Source organism: Mobula hypostoma, chromosome 8, assembly GCF_963921235.1.
Source record: "Mobula hypostoma chromosome 8, sMobHyp1.1, whole genome shotgun sequence".
In the NCBI taxonomy this organism is placed as follows: Eukaryota; Metazoa; Chordata; class Chondrichthyes; order Myliobatiformes; family Myliobatidae; genus Mobula; species Mobula hypostoma.
The window spans coordinates 151,052,268-151,071,460 of NC_086104.1; the positions used below are offsets into that span (position 1 = coordinate 151,052,268).

The window sequence follows — 19,193 nt, forward strand, 5'->3', positions numbered from 1 at the left end:
CCCAATCAGAAGCTGCATCCCCTCCAGCTAATGGGCGGGGTGTATTTTTAACCAATAGCAAGAGGCGGAGATGGGGACGGTTTGGGAAAAAATACTTTCCCCCTCCCCAAGAATCCCAGAACCAGAGTTTATTACCGCGTGCTTTTTTTCCCTTTTCAAGAAAGGGAGTGTAAAAAAAAAGTTGTCAAGCGGTTAAAACAAAAACAGGCCTGTTGATTGACATTTTGACAGGCGGATTGTTATAAGAAACGTCAAAAACGTGTCCCCCTATCAGCGCAGGGACGAGGCGGGCTCTGTGGCCACTGTTTTGATGAGGAGAATATTTTGGGAAGAAAATTATAAATTGTTTGAAAAGCTTTGCTTAAACGATGTTAAGCTGAAGATTTTCTTTAGTTAAAAGACCGAATACGTACGTGTACATAGAAATAAAACGTAATAATAACCGTAACTGACGACGGCACAGGGGTTTATTCTGACGTGCTGACGTAAGGACGCTGTGCGCGTGGGGCAGACGTTGAGCTGCGCGCTAAAGGTAGGGTGTTGTTTTCAGCTTTCCCTCAATTGTCTGCTTCACGCCGACCGTCGGTGGGTTTTTTTTCCTGACGCGAAGCGGTGGAGCGAATATGTTTTTTATTCGGACGAGAGGGAGAGAAAGCAGCTGAAGCTAAGGTCGGGCTGAGCGAGTGGTGGGTGATGGGGGCGGGAGGCTGGGGGCGTGGATGTGGCGAGGGCCCGGACTCCAGGACGCTGCGTTGTGAGGCGCGGCCGCCATTTTGCGGTGCGCCGCTGTGTAATGGACGGTGGTGGCGCCGCGTCCTCCCCTCACTCGACGGCTTTTCGACCCGTTACCCCTGTCCAGCCATTCCCCAGGGCGCCAGGTAGAAAAGCGGCACCGTTTGAATACCTGGAGTAGTTATTTAATATTATTTATTTAAAATTTACATTTGTTTTCTTGTGCACTCTGATCTCTCATTGATCCTGTTATAATTGCTATTGTATAGATTTGCGGAATATGCCCACAGATAAATGAATCTCAGGGTTGTATATGATGACACTGAAGTACTTTACTGCTTTCCCACTTCTTGAGGCTGTTCTGTTTCGGGAATCATTTTACGTTTCCCCGCAGCGCTTACCGTTCTATCGCAACTAAAACTTGATTTCAGTGTTATAGTCCTGCAAGTAATCTGTACTTTGGCCCCTCCATGATATTTACCTCGACTTTGCTAACTGAATCTCTTTCCCACTGGAATATCTACAGATCCACTTTTGAATGTATTTAAAACCTGAGACTCGGATTCTGGGGATCGCTACCTGATCGATGACGATCTTTTTTTCCCCATGTTTGTTGTTCTTTGCAACTGTTTAGCGATTCTAGACTAAGTTAGTTAATTCGACCCTAGTTCTTGTAAATGACTATAGGAACTAACTCTTTTGGGCGATCTTTCCTTTCTCTCTCCACGAATTTGGTTGCTCTATATATGCAGTGCTATGAGATCTGAGCGATCGTATTAGGACTCCCATTTCATTGCATTAAAAAGTCTTCCTCATGCATGCAAGTCCTTTTTAAAATAAAACGTATTAAGACACTGCCTGTGCGCGTTAAAATTATGTTTTTGCAGCACAATCTGGAGCTGATGTAAAGCAGTTTAATCTTGGCCCAAACTTTTTACCTTGGTAAACATTTGCCATCTTAAAATTTTGTGTCATTTGTCAGGCCATGAGGTGTTTATGCATTCTTTTAAATTCTGTTAAAGTGGTCATCTTCTTGTTCAGTTTGACAGTTATAATGCCTTTGGTTCTCCAGAGTTTTTATTTGCATTTCAATTGTTTCTATTCTATAGATTTTTTAAAGTATACCCACAAGGTAATAAATCTCAGAGCTGTAACTTACGTACTTTGATATATGAAATTCTTCAGTTCTTGACCTTCCCCACTCACCTGGCTTCACCTACCATCTTCCAGCTAGCCTCTTCCCCTTCCCCACCACCTTTTTATTCTGGCATCTTCCTCCTTTCTTAGTCCTGAAGAATGCTTTTGGTCTGATGCTGTCTGACCTGAGTTCCTCCAGTGCTTTGTGTGTGTTGCAATAACATTTATTTTCAACTTTGAATACTTTGTTTTGTTTTTAAAAACTATTTGCTTGTAAAGTACATTTAATATCTTGATTTTTAGAAACATTGTGGAGCTGCAGACCTGATAACTTAACTTTTTTTTTCCAGACGATTTTTAATTGATCAGAATCGTGCATTCAAATGGAAGAAGATTACATTGTCAGAATTCGTGGACTTCCATGGTCCTGCACTGCAGATGAAGTGTTGCGATTTTTTTCAGGTTTTGTGAATTTATTCTTAATGGTTCGGCACTTGAAATTTTGGAATCTGAAGTTTGCTCGAAAATTTAAATAGAATGAATGTTTAATATATATTTGGACCAATACTGGAGGAGGCCTTATGGCCTATCAAACACCTGCTGCTTTGCATTCTCAATAAGTCCATTCTCCCTCTTTATTTCTGTGTAGCCCAACCATTTTCTCCTGTCTTACAAGTTGATTTTTTTTCCAATCATACTTGCCAGTAATTATAATCGAAATGGTGCTGGAGGACTGGAAAATTGCAAATGCCACTCCACTCTTTAAAAAGAGAGGGAGGCAGAAGAAAGGAAATTTTAGGTTAGTTAGCTTGACTTTAGTGGTTGGGAAGATGTTGGAGTCTAGTATTAAGGATAAAGTTTTGGAGTTACTTGGAGGCACAAAGACAGCATCATTTCCTTAGACCTTGCCTGACAAATCTGTTGGAATTCTTTGAGGAAATAACAGGCAGGATAGACAAAGGAGAGAGTCAGTGTATGTTGATTTCTTGGATTTTCAGAAGGCCTTTGACAAGATGCTGCATGTGAGACTGCTTTACAAGATGAGAGCCCATTGTATTATAGGAAAGATGGATAGAAGATTGGTTGACTGGCAGGAGGGAAAGGGTGGGAATAAAGGGGGGCATTTTTTTGGGTTGACTGTGAGTGACTAGTGCGGTTCTTCAGTGATCGCTGTTGGGACTGCTTTTCACATATGTCAATGATAAGTGATTGAATTGATGGCTTTGTGGCAAAGTTTGTGCGTGATACACAGGTGGAGGGGCAAATAGTGTTGAGGAAGCTGGGAGTCTTCAGAAGGATTTGGACAATGGGCAAAGTGGCTGATGGAATATAGCATAGGGAAGTATATGGTTGTGCACTTTGGTAGAACGAACAAAGTCGTAGACTATTTTCTAAACCGAGAAAGTCAAAGGTGCATAAGAACTTGGGAGTTCTTATGCAGGATTCCCTGAAGATAAACTTGCAGGTTGATTCGATGGTAAGGAAGGCAAATGCAATGTTAGCATTCATTTTGGGAGAAGTAGAATATAAAAGCAAGGATGTAAAACTAGGGCTTCAAAAGGAATTGGTTAGAGTGTACTTGGAGTATTGTGAGCAGTTTTGGTCCCATATCTAAGAAAGGGTATGCTGCCATCCAGAGGAGGTTCATGAAAATGATCCTGGAGATGAGGAGCACTTGATGGCTCTGAGCCTGTACTTGCTGGCGTTCTATAAGAATTTGGGGGGGAGCCTTATTGAAACCTGTTGAATGTTGAAAAGCCTAGACTGAGTGGACATGGAGAGGATGTTTCCTGTAGTGGAGGAGTCTAGGACCTAAAGGCGCAGCCTCTGAATAGAAATACACATCTTAGAACAGTGGTGATGAGGAATTTCTTTAGCCAGAGGGTAGTGAATCTGTGCAGTTCATTGCCACAGACAACTGGATGCCAAGTCACACTCTCAATGCGCTGGAGGAACTCAGCAGGTCAGTCAGCATCAGTTGAAAAGATTAGTCGACGTTTCGGGCTGAAACCCTTCGTCAGATTTCGGCCCGAAACGTGTACTAATCTTTTCAACAGATGCTGAGTTCCTCCAGCGCATTGTGAGTGTTCCTTTGACAACAGCATCTGCAGATTATTTTGTGTTTTGGATGCCAAGTCATTGGGTATATTTAAGGAGGATGTTAATAGGTTCTTGATTAGTAAGGGCATCAAAGGTTCTGGAGAGAAGGCAGGAGAATGAGGTTGAACGGAGTATAATGGGCAGACTTGGTGGGCTGAATGGCCTAATTCTACTCCTATGTTTTGTGGTCTTATTTTTCTCCTTTTTACAACTACCTGCAACCTTTGGTACCTCCAGTATTAGAGGCCAGTAGGCTAGTTACTAACCAGTATTTGTGTAGATTCACAGTTCCCATAATGGCCTTTGCTTTTGATTTTTTTTGATTCCGAATGCTATATGATGTTTTGTCTTGTTCCCATGTTGCTTTTTCCTAAAATCACAGGCCAGTAATTAATTGTTTACAGATTGCAAAATATTAAATGGAACTGCTGGGATACACTTCACTTATTTGAGAGAAGGCCGTCCAAGTGGAGAAGCTTACATTCAGCTGGAATCCAAGGATGATATAAAATGTGCCCTTGCAAAAGATCGGGAGAGCATGGGGCATAGATACATTGAAGGTAAGCTTATTTTAAGTTGTAGGCTTGCCAAGGCCTAAGTTCAAGTCCTTCATTTACTGAATTCCTTGTGCTTAATGAAGTAATGAGTGAAACAATATTTCTGTTTGACACATCAGTAAATACTTGAGTGTTGTGGGACTATTGTTTATTTCAGTGATCTGACTATCTTCCCATTTTCTAAATTCCATGACTTGCCTTTATCCTAACTTTCACTCGATCCAGTTCATCCTTCTATACTCGTTGACCTACAGTGGTTTCTGCATGCTTAGTTTGAATCCAAAACTTACTTTAAGATAACTCCTGGGCCTTGCCCCTCCCTTCTTTACCTTTTCCGGCCCAAGGTGCTGCCAGATGAATAATGTCTCCATTTCTAACCTTGATGACTTTCATTCTGCTGGGATAATTGTTTTGGGTGGGGGGGGGGTGCAGTGGAATAATTGTCCATAGGTATCAAGACTAATTTGGACAGTAGACTTGCTTCACCATGTTGCTTAAACCCTATTGTTCTCTTGTTTCCGGATGTTTGTGTAACTGGCGCCTTGGTGATTGTGGATGAGGTGCTGGCTGTTATAAAAAGGCATCGTACTATTTATCTGCTGTTTAAATATGGGGGGATATGTAATGGAATTTAATTAGAAAGGAAAATGATACATGTACTCGCATACATTAGTGACCCAGCTGGAAACCTGACATGTTTCTGTTAAAACAAATGCAACTGTGGCCTATGAGTAGCTCAGGATTTGGCATAAGTTCTGAATGCTTATTGAATAATTAGTTAATTTGCAATACATAAATTAAATCAAGAATTGAAAATGGAAATGCCTGTTGCATAGTGGGGAGGAGGGCTTATGAATGATTATACAATCTGTATTTAGCCTTCAGAGAAGCTTGATTTTAGCTAGCCCGTTATTCAGCTCTGTAGTAAAATATTCAAATGTTTTCATTTAAGCAGCTGGCATTGAAATCACAAATTAAATAAGATTTAATTCAAGTTTAGGTGTACATGTCAATAGAATTAACTTTTGCGCTGGTGGTGGGATGAGTAATAAAAGTTGTCTGTAGGTGGAGTGTGACGTTTACTTGGTCCTATTGAACTTGTTTGGCACAGATGCAGGAAGGGATTGTTGGTGAAATGGAAAATTTCAAGTATACAGTTTAGTTGTGAGCTGTTCAATATAGATCAATTTTAAACTTGTAAGGATTTGTTTTCTATGCTAAATGTATTTGTCTGTCATGGGAATGCTTGGATCATTAATTCAGGCATAGTTCTTGTCATAGCGAAGAATAGTTTGTTTAGATTTCAGTATTTCAATTTGTATTTGCAGTCTTTGAGACTAAAGCCACTGAAATGGACTGGGTGCTAAAACATGTTAACCCAAGTCAGACAGAATCAACAAGTGATGGAACTGTACGCCTTAGAGGCTTACCATTTGGATGCAGCAAAGAGGAAATTTTACAGTTTTTCACAGGTACTTATTGTTTATTTCCTCCAGTATTGGAACGCCATATGTTTGGACATGGGGTTTAAATGTCATAATGTTAAAGCAGATTTTTTAATGGGAAAGGATTGGGAATGTTCATAAATGGCTACTCATAAGCTGTGCAATAATTATCAATGTTTGGTATAGATATACAAAGCTTGTTCCGTGTTTTGTCAGTTTGGGGGGGGATGGGATAGTGGAGCATTATAATCTTTACTCCATAGTGTGGCGCATAATATTGGGCACAAGGGTTTTTATTTGAATAGGATTCCTAAAATAATTTTTAAAGAATTTCTGCTGATGGATTCACAATTTATTGCAGTGATTTACAAAGAAGACACGTTTTGTCGTCTTGGCAACGTTTAATGCAATTGGCATAAATGTGTGAGCTAAAGAACTAGAAGATTTGGGAAAGCCCACAAGTTAGCTTAGTTCCAGCAAGAAGTATTGGACCATGTTTCTAAGGCATGCTTGTATTTTGCAGTGGAGTATTAAGTTATTTTTGGAAATATAGGTTAGATTCGTTGCCAAAATGGTAACTTAGTTTCTTTGACGTAATTGGGGCCAATATCACAAAATTGTAATATTGCCTCCATTTAAAGATATTCTGATTTCTGAAATGTCAATCCTTGAGTCCAATATTGTGAGCCAATAGTGTATGCATATTAATTGAAGGAATACTTTAGAAAACTATGCCCGATTTATCAATTTTTCAAACAGCATTGCTTAAACGTATTTTGCAGGGTAGAATTCTGTACGACGTTTTACCAACTGCATCCAACAAATTCATTCTTGCACCACTTTATTCACCGATAAGCATTGGTATTTTAGAATTGATACTACAATGCAAGCGATTTTTGGTCATAATTTGTACATGATGCTGTTATTCTAAACTATTCCTTCTCAAATGTTAGTCCAGCTAAGGTTTGGGTCACTTGGTACAGGCAGTACAGTAGTGCTGAAATTCGAAATCTAAAGAGTTGCACTGCAGGATGGTAGATGCAGTTGTGTGTCTGCTGTCCTGAGCATTTACAAACCCAGCTTTGCCAGTGTAGGGGAAGTGTCTACTAAATGTTGGGCACTTACTCTGAACAGAGGAAGTGTAAACTGGGATAATGCACTTCTAGCTGTCTGCTACAGAGTTGCATTGAATGTTCCCTCAACCCTCCAAGCTTGTGCCTAAGTGGGGAAGCTCAAAAGGGATGATAATACAGTTGTTCTCCCATAGCTTAGAATCTTAGTTTACATCTTATCCTTTTGAAAAGAATGTAACATTTTACTTTGCTGATGTTTCAGTTACTGTCTGTGAAGAATTTTTACGGGATGAACAGACTGAAGTAATAACAAAAAGTAGGATTATTTAGACATTTTAGACAACTGGTGGACTACCTAAGTTCTTCCAGGAGTGTTGCAAAACTTTTGTTCTCTCCTTTCCCCCTCCCCCTCCTGAAAGTGCCAACCATTTTGAGTTAAGTTTCACGTTGGTGGCTCCTTACTCCTGTTGGTTACATTTCAGGTGCAAGGCAATCAGTAAATATTTTCAACCAGTGGGAAATAGCAAAGCACTACTTGTGTACCATAGAGATAACTGGGTGGTAAGAGTAGGAATTGTGGTAAAGAAGAGGTGATTTAATGGAGACCAGTAATGAGAAATTCGCTTTCTGGGGCTGGGTGACTCGGCAGGCGATTGATTGCTTCTACAAGCTGCCATGCAGTTATTTTAAGATGTTGGGTGGTTTAGTTCAGTTAAACATTTTACTGAATTATTTTAATCTTAAATAAATACTAGGTAAATTAGATGAGCAAGTAAATATGGTTGGGGCAGTATCAAGTCACATGATTGTTGAGCTGGTAGTTGGTCTAATCCTTGCTGTTTCTTCACATTCAGTAACTTGCAGCTGACAGTATAAATGAACACTTGTATTTAAAGACCATGCTAAATTTATCTTGACACAGTTTGCTCGGTAAATGCACTCACTATCTGTATGATGCTGATTATATAAAGCAAATGGATCTGGATTGGGTTTATTATACAGCCCTAAGAAGCAAACCTTGATGCCTTTAACTTTGAAATGATTAAAAAATTGAGTCACTTGGTATGGAATTAATGTGCGATGATTTAATTTCCATAGTCTATTCCAGTTGGGTATCATTGAGCTATTGGTGTCATTGTGAGCTAGTTTCAAATCTCTAATACTGGAATTTGATTCATCACAACCAGATAAAATTGTCTAGTTATTGATTTTGTTTAATCCAAGATCAACGATGAGCAGGAGTACAGAAACTCCACTTAGGTTTCACTCCGTCTCACATGACCCTGATTTGGAAATACAATACTATTCGTTCATCGTTTTATTGAAATCCTTGGAACTTCATCCAGCAGCAGAGTAGTCTGCTGCAGTACAAGCTGAATACCATTGCCTTGGTAGCAGTGTGATGCAAATACTGGACTTGATGTATTCCTTCCTGTTTTTTTTATACACGTTAATCACCTCTTTTATGAACTTTTATCTGTTGTTTAGGTTACTCAGACATTTAATAATGTAATGTTAAAAGTCAGCTGGAGTATTGCAAGGACGGTGTCTTTGCAGGCATATAAATTAAACCATGTCCCATGTTCTATTGGGGTAAGATTAAACATCCACATTCTGTGCATGCCTGTTTTTAATTGATATCCTATATTTATCTTTGCTTTATTTAAACAGCATTATACTGCCTCTTGCCTCTTTAGTCAATTCTGATATCAGTACTCGCCATTTGATATGCTGTAGTATGTGTATAAGAGTAGGAATGTTTCAATTTTTAATATTGTTCCCCTTGTGGGGTATTTGTCCTTGGGTTGAAGGGTTGGAAATCGTGCCAAATGGGATAACATTGCCGGTGGACTACCAGGGGAGAAGCACGGGGGAAGCCTTCGTGCAGTTTGCATCAAAGGAGATAGCTGAAAAAGCACTGGGGAAACACAAGGAAAGAATAGGGCACAGGTGGGGATGGACGGAAGGGTGGCTCATATGTCTTTAAGCCCACTTGTTCAGGTTGCAGAATTCATTCATTCTTGAAGAGAAAATAGTCAAACCACCCACATGCCTTTGGAAAACAGTGGGACTCAACTGATTTTTCTGAATTGTGTAAAGATATCCTAAACTGTAGGGCCCTCAGAGTTGAAAGTTAATGGTAAATGTTATCTGCCAGAATTTATACTTGTGTATTTTTAATTTTCAATATTAAACTTATATAATTTTGAAAATCCAGAGGGCTTTACAGTTTAGGATTATCATAGATATGAATACTAAAATTTCAATTGTTTAAATTTGATTTGGTTTTTAAATGATTTTGTTACATTTGGATTAACTAAATTACATAAAATTACATTTTTTGTAATATTTGCAAACCATTATGACATTGCAAAAACTTTTGTTTTCTCATTTTAGTGCGTGAAACGCACAGCACTGCAGGCTTTAGTCATCATTTAACCTATGGGAAGGTGATGACTAGACAGCTTGCTGATTTGCATTCAATTCAACCAGAGAATGCAATGTTTCATTGGATTGAAGTCAGTTTTTGAATTTGTACTTCGAAGCGTCGGTACTAATGCCCAATTGATGAAATTCGTCACATTTCCTTTTGTGTACTTTGCAACCTTGCACTAAGCTTTGTTTGAATCAAAATGTCTGACTTGGTGCTTAACACAATTTGGGAGTCTCGTCGCATTTGTGTTGCTAGGCCTGGTTTGTTTGTGGTCAAACAAAATTGGTCACAACATTAACATTCATATTTTTAGAGAGGGAAGTGAAATTTTCATAATGATTTTTTAAATTTGAGTAGAACTCTGAACAGTTGAGGCTCTTTAGAAACAACACAACAGCCTTTCCTTCGTAAACACGAGGAATTCTGCAGATGCCGGAAATTCAACACACATCAAAGTTGCTGGTGAATGCAGCAGGCCAGGCAGCATCTCTAGGAAGAGGTACAGTCAACGTTTTGGGCTGAGACCCTTCGTTAGGACTAACTGAAGGAAGAGCTAGTAAGAGATTTGAGAGGGGGAGGGGGAGATCCAAAATGATAGGAAAAGACAGGAGGGGGAGGGATGGAGCCAAGAACTGGACAGGTGATTGGCAAAAGGAATATGAGAGGATCATGGGACATGAGGCCCAGGGAGAAGGAAAAGGGGGAGGGGGGAAAAAACCCAGAGGATGGGCAAGGGGGTATAATCAGAGGGACAGAGGGAGAAAAAGGAGAGAGAGAATGTGTGTATATAAATAAATAACGGATGGGGTACGAGGGGGAGGTGGGGCATTAGCGGAAGTTAGAGAAGTCAGTGTTCATCTTTACAGTAGAGGAGGCTGTGGACAGACATATCAGAATGGTATGTGGAATTAAAATGTGTGGCCACTGGGAGATCCTGCTTTCTTTGGCGGACAGAGCGTAGGTGTTCACCAAAACGATCTCCCAGTCTGCGTCGGGTCTCGCCAATATATAGAAGGCCACATCGGGAGCACCGGATGCAGTATATCACCCCAGCCGACTCACAGGTGAAGTGTCGCCTCACCTGGAAGGACTGTCTGGGGCCCTGAATGGTGGTAAGGGAGGGAGGAAGTGTAAGGGCATGTGTAGCACTCGTTCCGCTTACAGGAATAAGTGTCAGGAGGGAGATCAGTGGGGAGGGATGGGGGGGACGAAAGGACAAGGGAGTCACGTAGGGAGCGATCCCTGCGGAAAGCAGGAGGGAGGAGGGAAAGATGTGCTTAGTGATGGGATCCCGTTGGAGGTGGCGGAAGTTACGGAGAATAATATGTTGGACTGGTGGGGTGGTAGGTGAGGACCAGGGGATTCCTATTCCTAGTGGGGTGACGGGAGGATGGAGTGAGAGCAGATGTGAGAAGCCTTTCCTTCTGCAGTTGTCAGTTTGAGTGCAGTTGATGTTGCAATACATCTACGGAGGGTAGTGTTAGGACATGGAGCATTTCAACCCATGATGTTATGCTGACCTTTTAACTTACTCAAGATCAATTGTCCTCAGCTTTTTCTGAATGTCCAGCAGATGACTTGCTCCCAGATTTCAATTTGAAATTGGCTACAATAACCATTGGAGAGTATACTTGCTCTGTTTGGTTTCAAGTGCATCTTGTTTATTTTCATGAAATGTCTATCACAAGGGCCATGTAGAACAAAAGTAGGGAAGTGTTGCCAGTGAGCTTTTCTGACCTTGCAGATGCAGTTACCTTTAAGATAGTGGAAAAGATGGTTCATTTTGGTTGATTCACAAGACAAAGGGTGTTGTCTTAGGAGGAAAACTGTAAACTTGGCCTGTGCACTCACATTTAGAAGAATGCAAGGTGATCTTGTTATTTCTGGTTGCCTTAGCACAATAGATGTAAAGATAATACCTCAAGGCGGCAATGTAGGGTTTGCTGGAATGGTTTGGGAGGGGGGGCAGGTGTGGAAGGGCCACTAAACTGACTAATTCTTTCGGAAATGCTTTCCCAACAGTTTATAGATGGACATTTCAAAAACAAGAGTTTGTTAAACCACAGAACTGAAGATTGTTGGGGTTGTTTAGTAAAGTGGACAATCATCAGAGCAGCCATAATCATATTAAGTGGTGAAGAGTGCTTAATGGCCTGCACTTGTGTGACTTTCATTAACCTTGAGTGCATTTCTACTTTAGTCTTTAAGAGCACACATGCCTCTTAAATCCACCTCTAATTTTCAATTTAGCTATTCACTCCCTTGGTTCCAATGTGTTGTAACAAGTCAGACATTTAATCTAATAGATTTATTGTTAAAGGAAATCAGCTATTTTTATGGCTATTGTATTTATTCAATATAAATATTATCTATGCTAAGACAAAGATTGATTGCTCTGGTGAAAAGTTAATCATGTTTTCACTTTCCATCTAATTAACAAGTCTCTTACTGATTTTGAATGGTGCAAGACCTCTTATTTCCACTTGAATGTTGTAAATGGTGAGCACCTTTTAAAAATTTCATACTTCTGTTAACTAATGCAAAGTGCCATTAGTTTATCACCCACTGAATCTGAAAATATAGTAATGCCACAAACTGGGAGTCAAGTTATACTTTTATCTTGAACCATGTTGGCACGACATTCTAGATGGTTTCTGTAATGAAGAGTGACAAGGACTATCCACTTGAATTGCGGACAAAATGTTTTTTTTCTAATGTTAAGTGCGCACATTGAGAATATTTTGTAGTTATGATTTATTGTCAATTTAAAAGTGGGCTAGGGCAACGTAGCCAAAAATGAACAATGGGAGTTTTGTGATTCTTCTCACCAGAGAAATCCACAGTCGTGCCGTTAACGTAACTCAGTTTTTAAGATGTCATAACCACAAGCTGATAATATTAATTGTGGCTGTTCAGGTATATTGAAATCTTCAGAAGCAGTAGAGGGGAGATTCGAACTTATCAGGACCCTCCAAGAAGGTTTATGGGGCAACGTCCAGGGCCCTATGACAGACCAATGGGTGGAAGAAGTGGCTATGGTGGTCCAGGTCCCATGAGAGGAGACATGTATGACCGTACACGGCGGGGCTCTGTATATGGTGGTGGTAAGTGAGCACAGTGATATTTTTGGTATGTTAGTAGATTTCAAATTAATGTGTTAATTACCAATCAGCATGAGTTTCATTTTGTGTGAATTTACACCTGTTAAGCTTGTGCCTCTAGAATTCATGTGCTGTTTGTGTCTCGGTAAACAAGATGCTGCCTAATTGGGTCTTCACCACTCACAGGTTTTCAGTAATATCTTAAAGGACGTTTAGTTGCACAACTTATTTTTAGGTCAGATTGTAAAGTGTACTTTTTATTCTAGGTTATGGCAATTTCGAGGACTATGGTTATAATGATGGTTATGCTTATGGCTACGGTTATGGACGTGATGGATTTGGACACAATATGAGAGGAGTTGGAATGATGGATAGAGGTATGAAACTCAGTTTGGCTTGTTTTGTTTTCAGTATATTGAAGAGGTCATAGTATATATCACGGGATGGGAATAGGTCTTTAAGCCCACACTAGCCATCCTTTATACTAATCCTACGTTATTCTCCATCTTCAACTACTCCATAACATAAGAGTGGCAATTTACACCTGGCTAATGAACCCACCAACCGGCTTGTCTTTGCATTGTGAGAGCAAAGCAGTGAATGAGAAAGGAAAAAGGGCACTGGAGGTTAGGATTGCTGGAGCTGGGGGTGATACGATGGCAGCAGCTCTACTAGTTGCATCATACTAGATTGCCCCAAAGTGAAACTTGCATTGATTTTTAATTTTGGGCTCTATGTAAAGTTCTTCCAAAGAATAAATTAGTTCATTACTCTAAGGGTCTTAAAGAAATTTAGAACAGTATAACACAGTACAGGCCCTAGAGCTGCATGTTCAGTGCATTTGAGGGGTGGGCATGCAGCATGAGGGAAATGCTCCTCTCTGGAGACCTGCATGGGTATAATTGATTATTTGATTTGTACTTTTAATTTGTTGCGTTATATGTTAAATTTGTTTGCTTTACATCCTGGGTTTAGTGTCTAATGTTTCTATTAATGTTGAAAATTTACAGGGATGGGTAACCGTGGTTATGGTGGAGCAGGAGATGCCAGCCCACTTTATCAGAATGGTGCAGGTCATTACGTACACATGAGAGGATTACCATTTAGAGCTACAGAAGGTGATGTTGCTGATGTAAGTGGAATTTTTGGGATTGTATTCCTCACTAAATTTAACCTAAAGTTGAAATGATTAGGAAGCGTCTCATTACCTTTGTTATCTGAGTGTTTATTTCCCAATTAGACACACCTATGACTTTTTTAAACAAAAAGTAGAAGAGAAGCACTAAAACTAAGTTTTCATCTGAAACAACTCAAGCTGAATTTTGGTGGAAGCTCTTGTCATGTCAAGCAGCCACAACCCAGAACATGACTGTATTTAGCACTGATAAGTAACTGGTTAGCTCTTAAGTTGAGTTTTTAAGTATTGTATTGTTTTATGCTTGGTTAAGAATGTTAACTGGCTATACTCTATACTGGCACCAGTTCCTTGAGCACTGGTGATGAGAATGATTTCCTTTAATTTAGAACATAGAAATTTACAGCACATTACAGGCCCTTCGGCCCACAATGTTGTGCTGACCATGTAAGCTATTCTAGTGACTACCTAGAATTTACCCAGCGCTAGCTCCCTATTTTTCTAAGCTCCATGTACCTATCTAAGAGTCTCTTTAAAGACTCTATTGTATCCGCTTCCGCCACCGCTGCTGGCAGTGCATTCCACGCACCCACCACTCTCTTTGTGAAAAACTTACCCCTGACATTCCCTCGGTACCTATTTCCAAGCACCTTAAACTATGTCCTCATGTTGACCATTTCAGCCCTGGGAAAAAGCCTCTGGCTATCCACACTATAAACGCTCCTCATCTTATATGCCTCGATCAGGTCAATTCTCATCCTTTGTCGCTCCAAGGAGAAAAGGCCAAGTACATTCAACCTGTTCTCATAAGGTACGCCCTCCAGTCCAGGCAAAGTCCTTGTAAATCTCCTCTGCACTCTCTATAGTATCCACATCCTTCCTGTAGTGAGGTGACCAGAACTGAACACAGTACTCCAAGTGGGGTCTGACCAAGGTCTTAAAGAGCAGGGCTCTTGAGCTCAATCCCACAGTTGATGAATGCCAATACACCGCCTTAACAACACTCAACACTCAACCCAGCTTTGAGTGTCCTATCGACATGGACCCCAAGATCTCTCAGATCCTCCACACTGCCAAGAGTCTTGCCATTTATATTATATTCTGTCTTGGGTGGGAGTAACCATTACTTGTTGACAATTATCATTTCTATTTCCCAATAGTTCTTTTCACCGCTGATTCCTGTAAAGATCAACTTTGAATATGGCTCAGATGGGCGCCTGACTGGAGAAGCTGATGTTGAGTTTGCTACTCATGAAGATGCTGTTGCAGCCATGTCTAAAGACAAAGCACATATGCGTGAGTAATTAGCCTGGTCTGTAAATGCATATCTGATCAAACATTCTCAAAGGTATATTGTGCTTAAATGTGACCAACATCAATTTGGACATACTATCTTGAGGAGCAGCAACCATTAATCTATATAACCTGTCATCTAAGGTTTATTAATGAAAGTTAGACTACTGCATATCTGATTTTGGGTTCTTCGGTTGTAAAATCTGTACCTTGTACAGTCGGCCCTCCTTATCCGCGGGGGATTGGTTCCGGGACCCCCCGCGGATACCAAAAAATGCGGATGCTCAAGTCCCTTATTTAACTTGTCTCAGTGCGGGTGGGCTTTAGGACCCGGGGGAGCTCAGAACCCGTGGTCCGCGGCTGCTGCTGAATCCGCAGTGTTTCTGTTCCATTGACGGAAAACAATCACGTTTGAAAATAAAGTGGAAATAATAAAGCAATTGGAAAGAGGTGAAATGCCATCGGTCATTGGAAAAGCTTTAGGCTACAGTCGGTCAGTGATCGAATCAATTTTAAAGGATAAAGTGAGAATAATGGAGCATGTGAAAGGTCCTGCCCTGGTGAAAGCTACAGTTATTACTAAGCAACGCAGTGGTTTAATTATTGAAATACATAAGTTTCTTAAGTGTTTTATATGCATAGAAAGGTAAAATGTATACTATATACTAAGACAAACATTTGACTGACGCTAAATACTGGATGTACCTGTTCCGACTTGCGTACGAATCCGACTTAAAGACTGCCTGTACTTTAAACCATCTCTGGATTACTTATAATATCTAATACAATGTAAATACTATGTAAATAGTTGTTAATACTGTATTGTTTAGGGAATAATGACAAAAAAAAATCTGTACATGCTCAAACAACGAGTGCTGGAGAGAGAACTCCTGGGTTTTCCCTATCTGTGGTTGGTTGAATCCGCTCATGCGGAACCCGCAGCTAAGGAGGGCCGACTGTAAATTCAGTCTTAATTTCTATTTTGTGTATTTGGTCCACTGCAAATTTTTTAATACTCTATTGTAAGATGTTAGTATTCAAATTTGTGCTGATTAATTTTGACCACATTGTTCATACTGAAACTGCTGTGTAAAGAGAAATTGTGCATTATTTATTGATTTTTTTCAGAGCATCGATATATTGAGCTTTTCCTCGACTCCACTGCTAATATGGGAAGTGGCTTTGGCTATGGAGCACATAGAATGGGCGATATGGGTATGGATCACTATGGAGGTGATTATCAGTTTTGACTTGATTTCTAACTTAATCATTTAACCATTTGGTAAAACGTGAAGGTTTTCAATAACTGTCCATTAGACTGGTGATCCTGATAATTAGCACATTTGTAGAATGGATAGAGAAATTGAGTTTGTCTGGAGATCACTGCCAACTTTCTCAAATTGTCAGTTTATTAACATTATTTAGAAGCAGCCAGTTCTTTTCATCGGATAGTAAACTGGCAATGCTTGCTACACCTGCAGGTTTCAAGCACAGGAACAGGCGGAAAAAATGAAAAGCATTGGAATTTGTTGGGCACAGATTTGAATGGGACAATCATTTTACTGGTTTTAACCAAATCTACTTAAATAGCCAAACTATATTTCATTAACGTGGCCAATATAAACATGAGTTTCTGCGGATGCTGGAAATCCACACACACAAACACAGACACACAAGGCTGGAGAAGCTCAACAGGTTTGGCAGGCAGTGCCTATAAAAGGGATTAAACAATGATATTTTGGGCCAAGAACTTTTATTAAATCTTGAAGAATGGCCTCAACCTGAAATGTCGACTATTAAAATGGTATTATTGTCCTCAAGCTTCCTTTTTAACTTAAATGATTTCTGTCATAATTTTCAAATTAATCCTTTTTCTAATCAAAATCAAATTTTTGAAGTAAAATTATCAATCTGAGTAATTGAAGGTGGCAATTTTAAGAGGACAAGACAGTAGAAGTTCAGTAATCCAGCATGCTCAGGGCCTTGCTCTGTTGGTAGATTTTCTAGACTTTGATATTACTCTTATATGCTGCTGTTACAGTAGTATAAATTTCCACTGAAACCAATGAGTTTAAAGGGACAATGAGATCCAGGTGCTGAGCCACTTGGAAAATTTGAATGGTGGTTTTCTTTATCATGTTTGAACATTTTTTTCCATCAGTGGGTGATGTGTAATGGGCTATTGAGTTGTCAATACATTTTAAAGGTTTACTGGTTGTAGAGGTGTTTGAGAAAGTTAATTTGTCATGTTTAACTTAAACCAGGTTTGAAAAATGCTACAATGACTAGTTTCCTAAAAGGACAGGAAGGAGGGGTCCTGTGTTGTATACAACAGCATATGTTAGACCATGCACTGTGGAAAATAAGTCGGTCATGGTGGAGCACACTTGGTGGGCTGAATGGCCTAATTCTGTTCCTGTGTTTTATGGTATGCTGAAAGACTTCAGTACAGATGGCTAATGCTTGATATATTTTGCATTTGTTAATTGTACTCACAAATAGAATAATTTTATGCAGGGACATTGCTGTTTAAATGGCATACTGGTTGTCAAGTTTGTGGCATGCACATCAGACCAGCTTTACTGAAGATAGGATGAGGATAATCAATCATTTTTTCCCCGTTATTTCTGACAGGTAATCAAGGAGGCTATGGGCATAATGATCAGGGTATGGGAAATAGCTACGGCAACATGGGAAATAGTTATGCGGGCTATGGAAATTCTGCAAATGCACGTGGATATGGTAAGTGAAGTTCCTACTTGAAGGCTCCTTTGGGGAGTTACTGGCTGCTAGTTATAATAAAACCTGAAATAGGGGTGAAACAATTGATTTCAGAACATTTCATAACCCCGCTACTTTTGCGGGGATTGTGTGAATCAAGCTGAACAAGTATGACAATTATAGACAAGGAAATTGATTTTTGTTTAAAACAAGATTTGCTGTTTAAATTACAGGCTACGGTGCTGTGGCAGGAGGATATTCCAACAATCAGACCATGGGAATGGGTAACATGGACGCAAACATGGCTGGATGGAGAATGTAAACTGTTAAGTGGTTGGGCCATGAGTCAGAAGCTTCAAGAACCCTAGGACTGCCACATAATGGATGACCAATGCAGCAACACTGCTGTTTTCTTCCAAGCAGTAATATTTTTACTAATAGAGCTACTTTGCAGTTCTTTTTATTTTTTTACAGGTTTTGGTGTAAAAATCTTGAAATATTGCCCAATCAACAGGAATATTGGGTAACATAATTTGAAGCATCAGGTATTTGACCTGATGGTGAAAGGGAGAAATTTTTGAAATTTTGACTTGAGTAAATGTGGCAAATGAAAGTAAACATCTAGTGCTAAGCTTCTTTTGAACTTGTTTTGTTATTTTAAATCCAACTTGGATCATTTAAAAATCAAATGGAGCAAATTGTGTGATTGTATGCAATCTTATACTTTGGTACCATTTGATATGTGGTGAGGTTCAGTGGTCTTTTTACATGCAGTCACCAGAAGCTCAACCACTGTAATGTTTAATCTGCTCAGTGTTGTTACGATGCTGCAATAATGAGCATTTGGTAAACATGACTTTTTGTTTTGGAAGCTTATTTTTTACCATATTGCCCAGTATTGTTCCACGTTCTGTTTGGTTGTATTTTTCATGTGTCATCCTGTTTACTTTTTGTCTCCATTGCCGTCTAGTAATGCAGTCATGGTACTCAGTTGGATTGAGATGGGGCAGCTCCTGGCCCATTCCAGTGCAGGGGCTTTCATCCAGTTGTGACTTCCTTGAATGCACTAATGATTAAATTGAGCAGGTGTTGGATATGAGCTGTCACCCATCCAGTTGTTTCAGTGGATTCTTCAGCATTTAGCATTTGGAATTCAGCAAATATTTTTACCAACAGTTGCTATGTTAATTTTTTTAATGTGTCTGGTTCACTTGGAATTTTAACCTGATTCATTTTTTGATTGTTAGCAATGTAGTTTTAAAAAAATGAGAAGTGTATATTTGTACCTTTCTACAAGAGGTGCTTTTTTTGGGTTACTATTGTTTGACAAGTAAGATTCATTGCCTTTGGCACTTCAATGTGCAGTTTCTGAAATGTGCACATGTCAAACATCTGTGAAAGATTACTTACTGTACATTTCTAATGGTAAAATATAATAAAGTGTAATTTCAGAACTCTGGCATAG

The 19,193-nt window shown here is 39.7% G+C and overlaps 1 protein-coding gene across 3 annotated transcripts; it reads left to right on the forward strand.

Annotated features, from left to right (window-relative positions):
• Window positions 1–497: 497 nt before the first annotated feature.
• Window positions 498–19,193, forward strand: LOC134351051 (heterogeneous nuclear ribonucleoprotein H3-like). 3 transcript variants are annotated; one of them, XM_063057060.1, is made up of 12 exons: window positions 498–532; window positions 2,220–2,331; window positions 4,374–4,529; window positions 5,855–5,998; window positions 8,856–8,994; window positions 12,395–12,582; window positions 12,846–12,956; window positions 13,590–13,711; window positions 14,875–15,010; window positions 16,136–16,240; window positions 17,642–17,749; window positions 17,962–19,193. In XM_063057060.1, the coding sequence occupies exons 2-12, from the start codon at window positions 2,253–2,255 to the stop codon at window positions 18,048–18,050; spliced, it is 1,377 nt and encodes a 458-aa protein (XP_062913130.1). In that variant the 5' UTR covers window positions 498–532; window positions 2,220–2,252; the 3' UTR covers window positions 18,051–19,193. The 3 variants fall into 3 exon arrangements, with proteins under 3 accessions (XP_062913130.1, XP_062913129.1, XP_062913131.1); XM_063057059.1 differs by lacking the exon at window positions 498–532 and adding an exon at window positions 540–669; XM_063057061.1 differs by lacking the exon at window positions 498–532 and adding an exon at window positions 755–878.

Coding starts and splice junctions, on each gene's coding strand:
- LOC134351051 (XM_063057060.1), top strand. CDS start 2,253: ATGGAAGAAGATTACATTGTCAGAATTCGTGGACTTCCATGGTCCTGC. Junction 12,583..12,845: donor GGGCTCTGTATATGGTGGTG/GTAAGTGAGCAC, acceptor TTTTTATTCTAG/GTTATGGCAATTTCGAGGAC. Junction 17,750..17,961: donor TGCAAATGCACGTGGATATG/GTAAGTGAAGTT, acceptor TTTAAATTACAG/GCTACGGTGCTGTGGCAGGA.